General features: G+C 42.4%; 4 protein-coding genes across 4 annotated transcripts; 1 reads left to right on the top strand and 3 right to left on the bottom strand.

Moving 5' to 3' along the window:
- Positions 1-1,555: 1,555 nt before the first annotated feature.
- Positions 1,556-4,405, bottom strand: ATC70_013439 (uncharacterized protein; the record flags this gene model as incomplete). The annotated part of the gene is made up of 3 exons (XM_064832603.1): positions 1,556-1,974; positions 2,033-2,243; positions 2,303-4,405. The coding sequence occupies 3 exons, from the start codon at positions 4,403-4,405 to the stop codon at positions 1,556-1,558; spliced, it is 2,733 nt and encodes a 910-aa protein (XP_064678862.1).
- A 1,793-nt stretch (positions 4,406-6,198) lies between these two features.
- ATC70_013438 (uncharacterized protein) lies at positions 6,199-10,618 on the bottom strand (the record flags this gene model as incomplete). Its single annotated transcript, XM_064832602.1, has 5 exons — positions 6,199-7,363; positions 7,422-8,723; positions 8,792-9,388; positions 9,450-10,026; positions 10,111-10,618. The coding sequence occupies 5 exons, from the start codon at positions 10,616-10,618 to the stop codon at positions 6,199-6,201; spliced, it is 4,149 nt and encodes a 1,382-aa protein (XP_064678861.1).
- A 731-nt stretch (positions 10,619-11,349) lies between these two features.
- Positions 11,350-12,794, top strand: ATC70_013437 (uncharacterized protein; the record flags this gene model as incomplete). Its single annotated transcript, XM_064832601.1, has 6 exons — positions 11,350-11,557; positions 11,611-11,819; positions 11,881-11,972; positions 12,036-12,097; positions 12,166-12,455; positions 12,531-12,794. 6 exons carry the CDS (start codon positions 11,350-11,352, stop codon positions 12,792-12,794), a joined length of 1,125 nt encoding a protein of 374 aa, XP_064678860.1.
- Positions 12,795-14,401: 1,607 nt separating this feature from the next.
- ATC70_013436 (uncharacterized protein) lies at positions 14,402-15,381 on the bottom strand (the record flags this gene model as incomplete). The annotated part of the gene is made up of 3 exons (XM_064832600.1): positions 14,402-14,851; positions 14,905-15,078; positions 15,142-15,381. The coding sequence occupies 3 exons, from the start codon at positions 15,379-15,381 to the stop codon at positions 14,402-14,404; spliced, it is 864 nt and encodes a 287-aa protein (XP_064678859.1).
- Between the last annotated feature and the right edge of the window lie 767 nt (positions 15,382-16,148).

Genomic DNA, 16,148 nt, shown 5'->3' with positions numbered 1-16,148 from the left:
TCATGCTTTTTGATGGATTTTTGACCATGTTTTTTAGGTCCTCAAAAAGTTGAGCAAAGGTGTCAGGAAGTTACTGCTACTCAAGTACAATTGTTTGGCGTCATTCCGGTGGCTCAGAAAGGTCTACATGTCAAGATCTGAAGGCTTGAAAGCTGTCCAATTTGGTTATGTTTTGCTTTATAGCTTGTATTTACACGACAAGAAGCACATCTTTGGTAGCTGAAGTCTTCGGGAAGGGCAGTTCTGCAGCCTGTGCAACTTCTAATTCGAATAGGAGGAATATTAATTTTGGTAAGGCTAACTCATGCAAATTTTGATGCGTTATGTTGTTGGTAAGCTATTAATAATGGAAATGAAAAACTGATTTTGCTGCTTGAATACTATGGTTATGCACCTTCGCTTCGCTACGGTAAATTCCTCATTAAGATTAATGTTACCAAATATTGGGGTAGATGCTTAGTTGCTCTGGTTTTGCATCTTTGCTTCGCTACTGTAAAACTCTCTTATAGGTCAATGTTACCGCATTTGTTTGGGACGACTGTATGGCTACATTTGGACCTTAAAGCAGCAGAAAAAAAATTCAGTTTATAGATGTTGATTCGATGAGATAGATTCTGATAGCCAGAAATATGCTATTAGATTTGACGTTTCCGGCCGACTAGCTTACGGAAACATACTTGGAGTAGATGCATAAACAAACTTTCTGATTGGCATGACTTGTCCAATGAAACGCCATGAGCATGATTTCTATCATCCAATCACTGAGAAACGGATTGCAAGGAGAATTGTGAATTTCCTTGGAAAAAAGTGCGTAATGCTTGTGAATCGAACTGCAAATGAAGAGAGACTTGTACAGCAGGGCTCACAAATCAACGCTTGAGCAAGATTCAGGTACAAAAGATGCGAGTTTGATCCCGTCAAAGTTAGCCACAGTTTTATATCTGAAACGCAAATCAGACTGGTATGACAATAGTGCTTTATCAAGCACAGAATACAAGAATTGTCTCTAAATTAAATTATCCAATACTAGAGCTTAGGGTATGCATCATTGCACACAAAGCCTAAGAAAAACCAATGATGCTAACCCTTATCAAAATACACGCAATCCATCTTTCCAAATGGAGAGAGTTCATATTAGGTGGACACATGGCTGATAGTATGAGTTACCACATACAATTTTACGCACTACCACACCATTTAGGAAGGCTAATACGATATTTCATTGGACATGAGTGGCCCATTCTAAGAATCTAAAGATGTGTGCCAACGCACCTGTACTCACTGAGGAATATTTCCCACATATAGACAGCCTTACATAACTGAAAAAAAGAAGCTGAATGTAATAAACATAAAGAAAATAGGCTTTATATAAAGATTTGGATTTTTTTGTTGTTTAAATAAATACACATTGAACAAAGTAAAGGGGGATGGGGGTAACAAAGAAGGATGTAGATTTGTAGTATAGCAGTAGCAGCAGTAGTAGTAATAGTAGTAGTGTATTAGATAATATAATATAAAAGCTATTTGCTTTCTTGTTCAAAAAAAAATCGGCCTCTCATTGAGCAGCAAGCTTGAAGGCAGCAACCATTTGATGAGCTTCAACGGGGTCAATGACCTTCTTCCAAGCATTTTCCAAACGTTCTCTTTGCAGAGCTTCCTTACCACGAGCAGCCAGCTTAGCCTTACGCTTAGGAGTAGGAGACAACTTGGCAGTGAGTTCAAAGCTCCATCTACGGAAGAGCCAGACCTTGACAACATCGAGAATCATAAAGTAAACTAGAGAGATGGCAAGGACAGCAATACCCCAAGGCCAACCACAGGGAGCGACTTCTTCTCTCTCACCAAAGACACCATAAACAGAGAAGAACAAGGCGAGCACTTGGGTAGCAAGGATACAAACAGTGAAGATCCAATGAGGAATGTTCTTGTACCAATAACCGGGAACACGAGTAGAGAAGATGACAAAGTGAGGAGCTAAACGTAGAAAAAGGGTTAGATGATATAGTTCACACGCTGAGATGGCGAGTCTTACCAGAGGAGATGTGGAGGTACATGATGGAGTGCAGCTCGAAAGGAGTAACATGGAAGACATCACGAGCAATATAAAAGTGAGCAAATGAGAGAGCGGTGAGAAGAACAGCCAATACAGTGGACATGGTAAGCAATTGACCAATTCTCCATTTATCGGGACGCTCAGAAATTTCAGTATTATCAACAGAAATGACCAAAGTAGCAGCATCATTCTAATAACATGTTAGTTATAGCAGATGACGCATATCACACACACGCACATTCAACCTACCAATACACAAATCATAATCAACAAAATAGCAGGCATGTTCCAGTTCTCAACCAAAGTGATAATGAACATAAACAACAAAAAGTGGATAGTGGAGGTGATACGGTAGAGAGCATAAGAACGAAGACGTTGGAAAATAGCACGAGAGGTCTTTACGCCATCGATGATAGTGGACAAACCAGGAGCAAGCAACACGATATCAGCAGCAGAACGAGCAGCATCGGTACAGCCCTCAACAGCAATACCAACATTAGCCTTCTTCAATGCAGGAGCATCATTGACACCATCACCAGTCATACCAACCAAGTAACCCTTGTTCTGAAGTAGCTCAACGACACGGTACTTGTGCTCGGGGATCACTTGAGCAAAACCATCAGCACGACGACAATGCTCAGTAACTTCCTCTTCAGATTTGGTAGGATCCACCAAATGGTTAGCATCCAAGATGACACGACCCATACCGAGACGAGCACCGACTTCCTTTGCAATGATGAGCTGATCGCCAGTAATCATCTTGACATCCACACCGAGAATGTTACAATCGCGAATAGTAGCAGCAGAATCAGGACGAGGAGGATCCAAAAGAGAGATCATACCAACGAGCTCAAACTTGTTGAGGTCACCAGGAACAGTCTTGGCAACACCAAGAGCACGAAGACCACGACGAGCAAGAGAGTTGACAGCATTAACAGCATCGTTGCTACCACCAGCAAGCTTTGTAATCACTTGGGGAGCACCCTTGGCGACACGGAAAGATTGGTTGGTGGCCAAATCCAGAATCGTAGCTTCAGTCATCTTGGTAGTGGGGTTGAAGGGTTGGAAGGCAGTGACCTTGTAACCAGGGACACCCAAGGACTTGGCAGGACGAGTCTTGAGGATTTCAAGAGAGCCTTCAGCGGCGCGACGGACGGCAAATTCAATAGGATCGTTAGCACCAGATTCAGCAGCAAGGTAAGAATAGAGGAGGATATCGTCTGCAGTGTAGTCACCAGACAACCAGGGTTCATCAAAAGTCAGTTCATTCAAGGTCAATGTACCCGTCTTGTCAGAGCAGAGGACAGAGACAGAGGCCAGTTCTTCAACAGCAGTAAGACGCTTGACAATCACCTTCTTTTGAGCAAGTTGCTTGGCACCCAGGGCCATGGTAACAGACATGACGGTAGGCAAACCAACAGGGATAGCAGCAACAGTCAATACAAGACAGTGTTCAAGCACCTTTTTCCAGTTACCAGCAGGTGTGCCACGGAAACGGACCAATTGGTAGATCAAGATGATGAGCACAAGGACAACAGTAGACCAAATCAAGACGTTGCCGATTTTACCAATGATCTTTTGGAAATGGCCTTCTTCGTTTGTAATGGCAATCAAGTTGGCAGCGCGTCCGATGAACGTGTTGATACCCGTCTTGGTGACCACAGCCAAGTTTTGACCTTGCTTGACGATACTGGAAGAAAATACAGTAGAGCCCTTCTTCTTGGCCACAGGGAGCGATTCACCAGTAAGAGCAGATTGATCAATTTGGAGTTCAGTTTCATTGACTTCACCATTGACACCAAGACCCAAAAGCTTTGCATCAGCAGGGACGATATCACCAATACGAAGGACAATGATATCACCAGGTACCAGCTCCTTGACATTGATTTCAATGAGTTCACCGTTTCTCCAGCATCTTGTCTTGAGAGCCAAGGTTTGACGAAGTGCATCCAGAGCAGATTCAGCCTTTGCTTCTTCAATGAAACCGATCAAGGCATTGATGAATAACAGGGCCAAGATGATACCAAAGTCAAGCCAATCACCCACAACAGCAGCAATGATACAAGCAATTTCGATCAAGTAGGCAATGGGACCAGTAAAGTACAGCAAGAACTTGATGATGGGGTTTTGTTTTCTTTCAGGCAACTCGTTCAGACCAAACTTTTCAGTGCGCTCAGCGACCTCTGTATCAGACAAGCCAGTGGAGGGATCCGTGTGCAATAGCAGCTCTAGTTCCGGGGAGATCTCATCTTCATGCTCAACATGCTCATGATCCTCAAATTGAGCTTCCTCCTTCTTGTCCTCGTCTGGCTTGACATCAGATCGAACTTCAATCTTTTCCTCGTTTGACATTTTTTCTTGGCTTTTTTTTTTCTCTTTATAAAAAACTTCCACTACTTGATACTGATGAAACTCTGAGGTATGTGTACAGGCTGAAGGGGGGGGGGCGGTGATGAAAGAAGAAAGTAAAAGAAAAGGTTAGAGAGAGAGAGAAAGAAGAGAGAGGGGAAAAAAGAGAGAAGAAATTGGATTTTATCTTTATAGCTTGTGTGATCTGATTCAACGGAAAAACGATTGAATTCAATGTATGATAGATTTGCAAACCACTCTGTTTAATTATCGTCTGATTAGTACCACCTTGGAAACGGACAGAGAGACAAAGAGATGTTGTGGTTGCAGGCGGATGATCAAAACGACGACATCAAGGCTTCTTTTTTACGCCTATTGTTACTTGTTCTGCAGGGTTTTCTTGATCTAGAGAGATGGATATGGCTACACTAATGTCTTATGGGAATATTTGTTTAAAATAACCAAACAAAACTAAGCAGTGTCATCATTCATCCCAGGGCAACAGGAGAGGACGGAAATGGAGAGAAAGAGAGGGGGGGGGGGAGAGGGAGGTCGGCGGCGGCATCATAGATCAAGAGTTTTAGGTTAGCAATGATTTCCCATGATTGAATTCCATAGAACGCTTAAACTTATTTTCCTCTCCTTTACATGTCCATCTAGTTACGTTTATATTGCAAATCACATGTAGGGTACTGTATAGGTAATAGTATAACAAACAACTCGATGGACACTTGTTTCTCTAGATGGTAACACGAAAGAATAAATGCATAATAAACAACATGTATTGGTGGGTGAGAAACCTAGTGTCCTTTAAAAGGTAAGCATTTGGGTCACTTTGTTGTTGCGTTTTGGCTCGAGAAGCAGCATGACCTATAAAACCATCAAGTTACCAGGGTTATACATCATGCTTTTTTCCCCTTTGTTGCCTCTCTTTTCTTTGCAGCGTTTATTGAATGCTCACTGAAAAAGTGAAAAGAAACAGAATCATGGCTGATTTTTCTGATCTGCGCTGACTTTAGAGAGCCTAGTGCATGGAAGAAATTTAACCTTTCTTTATCCTGAACCTTGTTAAAAACTAAGGACCGATGTAGTACAAAATCAAGAAAATAAAAACAGGTGAGAATGTAATACCTACATCTGCTTAGCACCATAACCAGAAAGAGAGAGAGAGAGAGAGAGACAGAGACAGAGAAACAGATCGCTCAGAAATTGCGTCTTCCTTGTTTAAATCCCATGATGGCAAATGTTGTGTTGTTTTGCCACATGGAGTCGAGAATGATGTATTGCCATCCTTTTTCTTGAGGGAAAAGAGAATGAAACATGTTGTATTGTATATACGAAAAGAAGAATAGAATAAGTGGATCCATGTATCACGAGTCGAGTGCAAAATGTGCAACGTCGTACTCTGCTTTCTTGATATATTTAATATAACATTTGTATTTGGGAATCATGTACAACTGCGTACACTTTGGATATTCCAGAATCCTACTTGTGGTCAAGTTCCTTTTGGAAGAGATGAGTTAGTGTGTACATTCTTTGAGCCAAAGGCAAGAGCAGCAAGCAGAGTAGTAATGGTGGCAAATAGGAAAAGCAGCAAGTTATATATATACATATATATATATATATATATATGAGATTGAAAACATGCACTTTATTTATGCACAGGTAAATATGCAAGCTTTTACGAATTAACATCTGATGTTATTATTTTCCTTTTCAAGAGATTTTATCCATAACATAAGGTTTTATTTTATTTGGCAATTTGTTACTACTATACAATTTATGATCTAGGGCCATCATGAGGTGGGGGGCAAGGGTATATTAGTAGATGATGAGGAGGAGGAATCTAGCGATGTGTCCGCCGTTGTTGTGGCTGCCGGTTGATAGTGGTGAGGTGCTGGATTGGACCACATTGAGTGATCGTGATTGTTTGAATGGAAGGTCGTTCTGTTGTTGGGTGATAGTAGTGTTGTTTGGTGATATACATCTTCGTCTGTATCATCCTCTTCCTCAGCATCGTAGTCAGCAATACCGGAATTAGCTAAACCCGCATTGTAGCTTGTACGAGGTCTGCTAAAAGCAGAGGCCTCTTGTGAATGCAATGTTGTTAATGGAATGTCGGGTCCCACCGATGATTCATTTGAAGAGGATGAGGTCTCCTTTCTATCGGGCCTCTGTTCAATCATCAAGTCGTCCACCACACGCTCGTTGATGGCAGTAGCAGGTTTACTGCTAGGTTGCTTGTTGGTGGCATAACCCGACACAAATCCCATTTGAGTGAGTGGCACGTCTGATTCATTGGATCCTGCTGAGCCGGTCTTGCTGTATCGTTTTGGCATGAGCGAATCTCGAAAAATATCCATGTTCCCTTTAGGCTTGTCTAGAAAACGTGGAATTGGCATGTTACGATCGATTGCCTCTTTTGTTCTTCTTTCCTTTTCATATTCGCTCCATTTCTTCATGGTAATCACGCTGCTATCAAACTCGCCATCTTTATCTGCATGACCTCCTTTCTTGTCCGATTTTGCACCCTCCACTTTACGAGTATCTCCCCATGAAAAGTCATCGAAATGCCAGTAAGCGTACGTGGGTAGCACAAAGTTCCAGATAGGCAGACTGATCAGGTACACCAACATCCATCCAACATAGACAATCTTTCGACTGGTCATCACAATCAAGACTGCTGGTAAGCCCAGGATCAAAGCCAGCAAGATGAGTGGGATAAGGGCAGGCTGTCCCAAGATGGCCATCACAATGAGATACAGGGTAAACGAGATGGCGGCAGGCAGAGCCAACGTACCCACCAGCTCCATAAAGATGACAAACTGCATTGAAAAGCAGAAGGTACCGCACAGATCATGGACAAACAGCAGTTCCATCAGGTTGTGAATTGTCGAGTTGATCCAACGTCTGCGCTGTGAGAGCAGCACCATGAACGTATCAGGCACCACGGTCTTGCAACTATCATGGCCATTGTGAGCTTAAAACGTACACATATACACACTACTGTATGACTTACACTGCTTGTGGAACAAACATCATCTTTCTATTTGGAAAGGTGCGAAGCATCAATGTAGACAAATAGCGATCTTCACCCAGCAACAACAAGTTCTTCTTATGCAGTGTGTCGACCACATTCTCAGAGTAGCGTTCAACGATGTCAGGGTTGGCCAGAATAGGCACCCAGTAGCCATCTGGACCCTTGGGGGCTTTGATACGGTACATGCAGAAACAGCCAGGTAGACACGTAACGCCGCCAAAGATGGACTCAAAGGCCTTGGATTGATGATGGGAGATATAGTATTCAAAGACTTGCATCATGGTCACCCAACTGTCTGTCTTGTTGGCAATCTTGGTTTCACCACAGAGTCCAGAAATTTCAGGGTCTTTGACAGCACATGATATCAGTCTTGAAAGCGCATCAGGAAATAGCTTGGTGTCTGCATCCACCATGAGCACAATTTCATACGCATCAGGAGGCACGCCTGCCACACGCCAGATGCCATTAAAGAACTCGTATTCCATGGTTGTCATACGCTCATCAAACATTACCTTTTGCATGAATTGCATCAGGATGATTTGAGAATCTCTCTTGCCGCGATTACCAGGCTTGCCTGCTTTGGCTTGCTCTTCAGGGGTGCCGCATTTGACGATGGTAATCATAGGGACGCGCTGCTGATGTGCCTTGTCAACGGTGGTGTCATCGTACTTGTAGAAACCAGCATACACTTTGGCCATGTTGTTCTGTCGGGAGCCATCTGCTAATGCTACGTAGGAATAGGGCTCCACTTGATTTGCAGGCACGATCAGGTCTCTCATCATGTTGACACAGATATCAGGTGTGGACATGGTTTCGCCAGCACCAGTAATCAGACCATCACAAATCACCAGCAAGAGTTTATGGCTGTTGGGATAGTCGCTGGTGGCAATCGAATCCAACGTGATACGGATACCAGCTTCACCTTCAGAGTAGCAGGTCACTAGACAGATGGTATGAGCAAGGGGAAAATTGAATGGCATGTAGTCTGAGGGAGGCTGTCTCACTGCATGGCGTGAAATGGGTAAGGGACAAACTGGGCCTGATGAGTTGGTATCCGTCGTGCTTGCCATGTCAGACGATGTCAGTGATGAGCGACGTGCATGGTGATGAGGATCGCTGCCCAGGAACCGAGCAGAGGCTGAAGGCGTGTTGTAGAATACAGAAGAGCGACTGGTGTTGTAGCCGTCGGGCGAAGAGCCACCCAGCATGTAGGAAGAGTGTCTGCCAGATCCATCTATGCCATACATCATGGATTGTCGGTTCACATGACCCTCCAATGCACTAAGAATAGAGTGTTTGTATAAATAAAGGCATCCGCGATAAAAATAAGATGTCTAGTAGTACAATACCTATTTGGAGTTCTCCAGACAGATGATGCGTTGGCTAACTTTTCAGTGTCAAAGCGCGTGGAGCCATGCAAAGGTTGAGTAAAGCGAGATGTTTGAGGAAACAGGCTCTTGCGTCTGCTGTTTGCGCCGCCGTAGAATTGGGATTGAATGCGAGGCTTGGAAAGTGGTGCGCCAGCTTGCATGTTGGTTGTCCAGTTTTCAATTTCTGCTTCACGCTTCATTCTGGCAGAATACGACTCGCCTTCCTTGAAATTGCCCAGTTTCCAGGACAGAAACCAGCCAAAAATGACAGCTAGTGCGAATTTGACGGCAATGACACCGAGAATGACAGCCAGAGACACGTACAGTACAATATCGGAGGCCATGCAGCCAATGCTGATGGTATCCAACGAGCCCACCTTGATGGTAGCAGACAGGCATTTTGCTTCTTGCTCCCACTGTCCCTCATCGTTTGCTCTATTTGCGTTGACAATTCTTGTAATGTCCTTTCCGGCAAACTGGTTCACATCTTGCAAGATGGCTGCAATTAAGCCATTGGGCTTTGTCTGGAAATAAGCAGGTGGTAACGATGAGAGCAGTTTTAAATTCAGGACGTTTCTAATATATCAAATAGTTTAAATTCATGCCCGCAGTAGATCACAAAAATATACACAAATACCCGTTATAAACAGTGAACGCATTATCCGCTGTAATATCGCTCCAGTCATAGTACACACGCGCGGCTTTGTCGAATCCACCAGCGGATTTTGGCACACCTTGGCTCTGAAAGCTGCTGTAAACATTACGCGCATTACCGGATAAGTGACAAGCTGTTCTATTCATAAATTGGGAAGGATCAGGTGGGGTGGTCGCATTTGGATTGAACAACTGGCATGGAAAATAGATCTGTTGATCACCTTGAATGGGAATAAATACAGGTGCACACTCGGGTTGACTTGTTTGAAACAGAAATGTAGCATCCATGCCACCCGCATTCACTGGTGGATACAAGATGTTGGTCGACTCGTTGGTGGGCCCAGCAGGATGCTCCCATTCAGCCAGCATATAAGCCCAGCCTGATATGATCAAGTAGCCTGGACTGACTTGTCCTCCACGCACACTCAATGGTGGAATGGGACACACTGCTTGCGTAAAGCCAAAGGTCAAGAAGCCAACACAACCCATGATAAACAAGATGAACGAAACTAGGCCAATTTTTTCACGCCAAGCCATTTGCGCAGGGCCATCAGGAATTCCTTTTTATACATGGTGATTAATCAACCCACTACAATGACTCCCACCACAACCTCCACGGATATCACATATCCCATTGTACGTACCAGCACATCTGAGCAGTGGTTTGGGTATACAGCATGTTAAAATGCGACAGTATGTCATCCAAGGGCTGAATCCAGAAAGACATCTCTTCTTTTCGGCGCTGTGATTGTCGTTATCATGTTCAAACTGATCCCCATCTTCTTGCTTCTCCTCTCTGCCCAATATACTCTTTCCACGTCTCAGAAACTGTTCACGAGCAGTAGGTCTTCTCTCTAATTGCACATGCGGTTGTTGCTGATGCTGTGGTGTAGGCGGTAGGGGACGGGATGGCTGAGGCTGATTGCCAGTAGTGCTAGGATGGTTGTGATCAGGTTCATTGGCGGCTCTTTGGCGATAATGGTATAAACGGCTATTTGGATCATTTCTTTCACGCTCAGGCCTGACGAGCGACTTTTGTCTCCTGGGTCTATTGGGGTCGGATTGCGATGATTTTGATATATTGCGACGTAGCGATGTTGAACGGCCCACTGCAGACGCAGCAGTGGTGGTTGCATTATTTGTGGAGCTCATGGAGGACGCTTATATATATATATATATTTACAAGAAAGAAGAAAAAGAGAGAGAGAGAGAGAGAAAAAAAGAAACAATAAAGTTGTGGTGAAATAGGTCAAGTCGTACCAAACTGATTGACCTTATATTACAATTGTAATTTTACGAAATCAATACTATGAAAAAAAAAAAAAAAAAAAAGAGAAGCAAGATAGGAAAAAGGGGATCCATCGCACGATTTTTCCAAGGGCTTGGTATTTATAGCCTATTTATGTTGTGGTAAATAGCATCATCCTGACCCTTCTTTCAATGCCATGATTTCAGTTGATCACAGTGCTGAGGTTAGAATTTGCATCTTCATCATTATCTGTTTTGTATATGTACACACATTATATAAGCTATGCGTCATATACATTACTCTTTGCAGTCGACTATCTGTGGTACAGGTGTGTTTTCAACTAGCCGTATGTCTGCAAGACGGGCTTGTCTTTGTTTGACCTAAATCAAGCGATATCAGATACAAATCAGCCCCGTAGATCAAAGAAATCCCCTTCTTCCCCGGGTTTACAAATTTCAACAAACTCCTCTCTATTCTTATTCTTTCCAACTCACAAATCTTATTCATATACAATTGTGTTACAAGGTACTAATTGGTGCTTTCATCTGGGTTAAACCTCTTCTCCGGAGTCACCTCTCTTGTGTTTTCTCTCCTTTTCTCTCTCTCTCTCTCTCTCTCTCACAAACCAAACAAGATGACTTCGGATGAAAAAGTAAATGTGCTCGTATTGGGCGGCGTTGGTTTCATTGGAAGAAACTTTGTCCATTATCTATCAACAAGCAACCTCGTAGCTGACATCCGAGTTGCTGATAAGATGTTGCCACAAACCGCCTACTTGTCAGAGACATTTAAAACCGAGTTTTCCAAAATAGAATTCAAGCAAACCAATTTGATCAATCAAGGTAATCTTCAAGACGCTTTATACACGCATAAACTCATGAAGCACGTCATGCAGCCTCCATTGCTGCTTGTTTCGATAGAGAGGATGGCAAAGAGTTTGATTATGTGTTTAATTTTGCTGCTGAAACCAAGTATTCTCAGGTGCCTGAAATCTACCAAGAACGCATCTTCAACCTGTCTGTCAATTGCGCCAAAGAAGCAGCAAAGCGAAATGTCAAACTATTCATTGAAATGTCTACTGCAGAAGTATACGACAGCAACCAGGTAAGTTTGTGGCGTCTGGATTGTATGTTTTGCATTCACGGCTGAACCTCTGTGCTTTCAGGAAGCCTCCACAGAGACATCAAAGATCAACCCTTGGACAGTGATTGCCAAACACAAATACAAGGCCGAGGAAGCATTAAAAAAGATTGACGGGTATGTACCGCATCAGTGGGCTGCATGGATCGTTCAAGTGCTGACCGTAGTGTACATGATTAGTTTGAACCTGATTATTCTTCGCCCTGCCGTTGTTTATGGTCCAGGTGCTCTTTTGGGCTTGAGTAAGTTTGTTGTTTGTGTGCATGTGTGAAAGTATGTTTATTTACTGTTTTCTCGTTCGTTTTAATAGCACCACGTTTGATTATCGGCAGAATCTACAAATACCTGGATGAGGAAATGAAATTACTGTGGTCCAAGGACCTAAAGCTGAATACGGTGCATGTGGATGATGTGTCCAGAGCCTGTTGGTATTTGGCACAATGGTACACAGACAACAACATTGGTGCCACTGGTCAAGTGCCTGTTTTCAACCTGGTCGATAAACAGGACACAGATCAAGAAGCCATCAACAAGCACTTACAGACTATTTTTGATATCAAAACAGGCTATCATGGTAGTGTTGTTTCCACTTTTGCCAAGGTAGTAAAAATAACCATGACATGTGTCTATCAATCTATGAATCACATGTCAAAATTGACTGACATGTTTATGTAGCTAAACCTGGACGCTGTTATTGAAGCTGTCAATGAAAAACATTTAGCGCCATGGGCAGAGCTTGTCAAAAACAATGGCATTGCCAACACACCTTTATCGCCTTATCTCGATGAAGAATTATTGTACAATAATGCTCTCTCTGTGGATGGTTCCAAGATTGAACGCGAAACTGGATTTACTTACTCTGTCCCTTATTTGACGCAAGAGAAATTGATTGAGATTATTGATGGTTACAAGGCGTTGCAAGTGTGGCCAAAAGATTAATGCTCTCTCATTTTTTTAAACCTTAGAATTCTTTTCTGCTATTATTATAACCCGCAATTTTGATCGAGTACGACCGAAATTGATGATATCTATACAAATAAAAAAAAAAGCAACTTATCATCCTATTTCTCATCGCGAATATATGATCTTTGTTGACCGAGTTCAAGTGGCTTGAGGCGGGCCATCAGCAGATGTTTTGAGCCTGGGGCGTTTATATAGGGCGATCAAACTTGAAGTGAACAATAGCAGTAGATACTATGATGAATGGCCTATTCCAAATACAATCGAACAGGCGCATCAGCTGGTCGAAACAGAGCAAGTAGAAGGCAACTCGACCTCTCAGCTGGCTTTGTGTCTGCATTTAATGGAAAGCGAATGGCATGCGCATCCCAACAACCGTACCAAGCTACCTGACGACGAGAGATCTATTCACAACAACCGCATACTAAACGACATTATGATAAACTTGTAGCTAGCCACCATCAAAAGCAATGCCAATAGCAGCATCAACACAGCAACAATATCCAGTACGCTAGGTAAAACTACATATGGTTATGGAAGCCAAAACGTTGTTGAAACAAGTCGCATACTTAAATAAAGGCACTGGACAAGGGGCTGAAACAGAGGCACGGTTGTTTGCTGTGAAACGGCTGGCACAAATTTTCTGATTATAACTTTCGGATGCTATACAAGATGACAATAGGACAGATGATGCTTGATGCACTTTTGTTTAGGACCAATCTAGTGATAAAACAAGACTCTCTATGATAAAATCCTTTTACTTGCCATGCGAATCAAACGGTCTCAAATAATTTCGTTGCAAAAGTCTATAAAACAACCACCATGCTCGCTGGCTTTTCTCTGCTTGGTTTACTTTCTCTTTGAATTTCGATTTTGAAATTCGAGCTAGAGCTTTGAAAGCAACATGTTCCTATGACAGTTTTTTGCGTAGAAGATGATGGTGCAATTGGATTTTAGATTGGATGTGGTGATGATGAGAAATAGATGCTTTTGTTTGAAACCCCTGACATACATGATCAATCAGCATGATATACAAGCGATGGAAAAACTATTAAGAGTAATACCATTTGGTGCGCATTTCAATTCTGTACAATTGTACTAAGGAATGGGTACAATGGTTACTTTCGAGAAGGGTATGTTTGAGTGACCAAAAGGCGCAAGTATGCACGGTCAGTGGCATGTCTGTATCGTCCAAAGAGAAATTATACTCGTTGCCTAATCCTAGCACGGATCAATTTGAACAGCATAACCACTCTTAAATTTAGGGATTGGATGGCTTTCTTCCTGCAGCTGGTATAAAAATGATAACAACAGCATTGCATATATAGTAAAATTAAGAACAACTTATGGGCATGTAGATTTCTTTTGAGTACTAGCTCTGTCTGCAGAGAAGAAAGGTATTCAAATGCGGTTCCTGAACGGTCCATCAAGTTAGGGCTATAGATACAAGGATAAAGCAACCACCACATAATGCGATTTGAGGCAATAGGGTGTATTCAAGCTCAAATGAAATCAATGAAAACAAAATGGAATGTTTAACGAGCAAATGTGGGTATATTTTATTAAATTCAAAAAAGGGAGTATATTTAGCAAAAGCCAACTTGCTTGGCAATAGAGGTATAAAGTATTTGATCTGCAACTTCAACATTCACTTTAGTGTTGTTCATTGGTACACCTTTCTGTTGATGACCAATCCAGATCATGCGCTCCACTTGCAAATTCTCAATGATATTAAGGCCGCTATCATTCTCCCAGCCTCCTTCGACATGAATAGAGGGATTTATGTGATTGATTACATGTAGCTTTCCTTGTTCAGAGCTGCACCAAAGCACTTTGCATTCGTCAATCACCAAAGGGTTCAAGAGATTGGCATTTACCAGCAGTTGATGGATTTGATGACGCTCTTCATTAGAATTCATGTGAATAATGACGTATATATCGTAAACCTGAGCCAGTTTGTTTAGCAATGAAACAGTATTCTCGTGAAACGCATGATTTGGACTATTGACATCTCTTGAGGGATTCCAAAGAATCGTCTAATAACAGGTGTGAGTAGGGTGGCAATCATAATTCGCACAAAATGACGTACATTTTTCAAAGAGATGGTAAGCTTCTTCTTTCCTCTAATGTTGGATATGACACCATCCAGCAATCGTGAACTCCAGCTGCCCAAAGGGGATGTAGATCGACTGCTTGTAATGCTTGTAGCAGAAGTTGGAGAAGTAGAAGGCAGAGAAAGTGGAGAAGGAGGGGGTGTAAACAGCTGCAATGTTTGTTTATTCTGTAAGCAATTGCATTGTTTCCCGAGTGCAAATATTTGTTTTACCTGTCTGTTTTGATTAGATAAATTTGTGAAGGTACTGCTCGATCTTTTCATCATCAAAGCATTCTTATTTGTTGTAATATGTAACCTTTTTCTAGGGTTCATATGCAATTGATCTTCATCCAGTGTTACAGTATCTCTCTCATTGGAGGTGCGTTGCTGTTGTTGTTGGTATGCAAGCTGCTTCTTGTACCAGTAAACAACGATGCTCACAATAGCCGTTGCAAATGATGAATATCCCATGATTCTCAGTAGCAGAGTAGGCAGCCATTGCGGGTTGATTTTATTTGATTGATGAACTAGCCTTTGTAACTGAATTGGTCTATTTGAGATGGTAAAAGACATTATTGTTCAAAGAATAAAATAAAGAAGAAAGAGAGAATGGTCGACCTGTAAAGGGGCATATTTATACTTTCACTTGAGTGTTCTTCACATGTTAGTTCGTTTGTTCCCCGCATTTTTTGTCTGTATCACCTCCAAGATATTAATTACCCATCATATGAAGATTTTTGTACCTTCCGTTACCTTAAAATTTAAGCTGAAATAGCAAAATTAGCTTTCATTCATCCAGTTGAAAAATCAGGGGGGGGGGAACTCTTGAATCACTAAATACCAAGGCTCATTAGGTATTCATCATGACGAATAAAGCAAGAAAAGGAGGGGGGGGGGGGGGCGTGGCATTCATGACCCAATCTACACGTACGTGATGTCGTTTGAATGATTGGATGCTAGCTTCATTTCGTTTCCACTGATTTATTCAATTGTTCTCTGTAGCAAGCATCAACGTGGTCTTGTCTGACTGATTTATAAAACTGACCCTGGCGTCCTTTGTGGCCCTACTCATGTTTAATCGAATTTTTCCAGTTTGGTGTAAACCAATTAGTGTAGATGCTGCTGCTTGACGTTGTGAGACCGTTCCTATACGTCGCCTGGAACGGTTCCTGAGCATACTCTTAGAGCCCAAGTGAATACAGATTCCAGCAAGACAAGCAGACTAATGCGTCTGGTAA

Source organism: Mucor velutinosus (genome assembly GCF_035048745.1).
Source record: "Mucor velutinosus strain NIH1002 chromosome Unknown tig00001575, whole genome shotgun sequence".
Lineage (NCBI taxonomy): Eukaryota > Fungi > Mucoromycota > Mucoromycetes > Mucorales > Mucoraceae > Mucor > Mucor velutinosus.
Note: the sequence above shows the minus strand (reverse complement) of the source record. Positions and strands in the feature narration are given on the sequence as shown.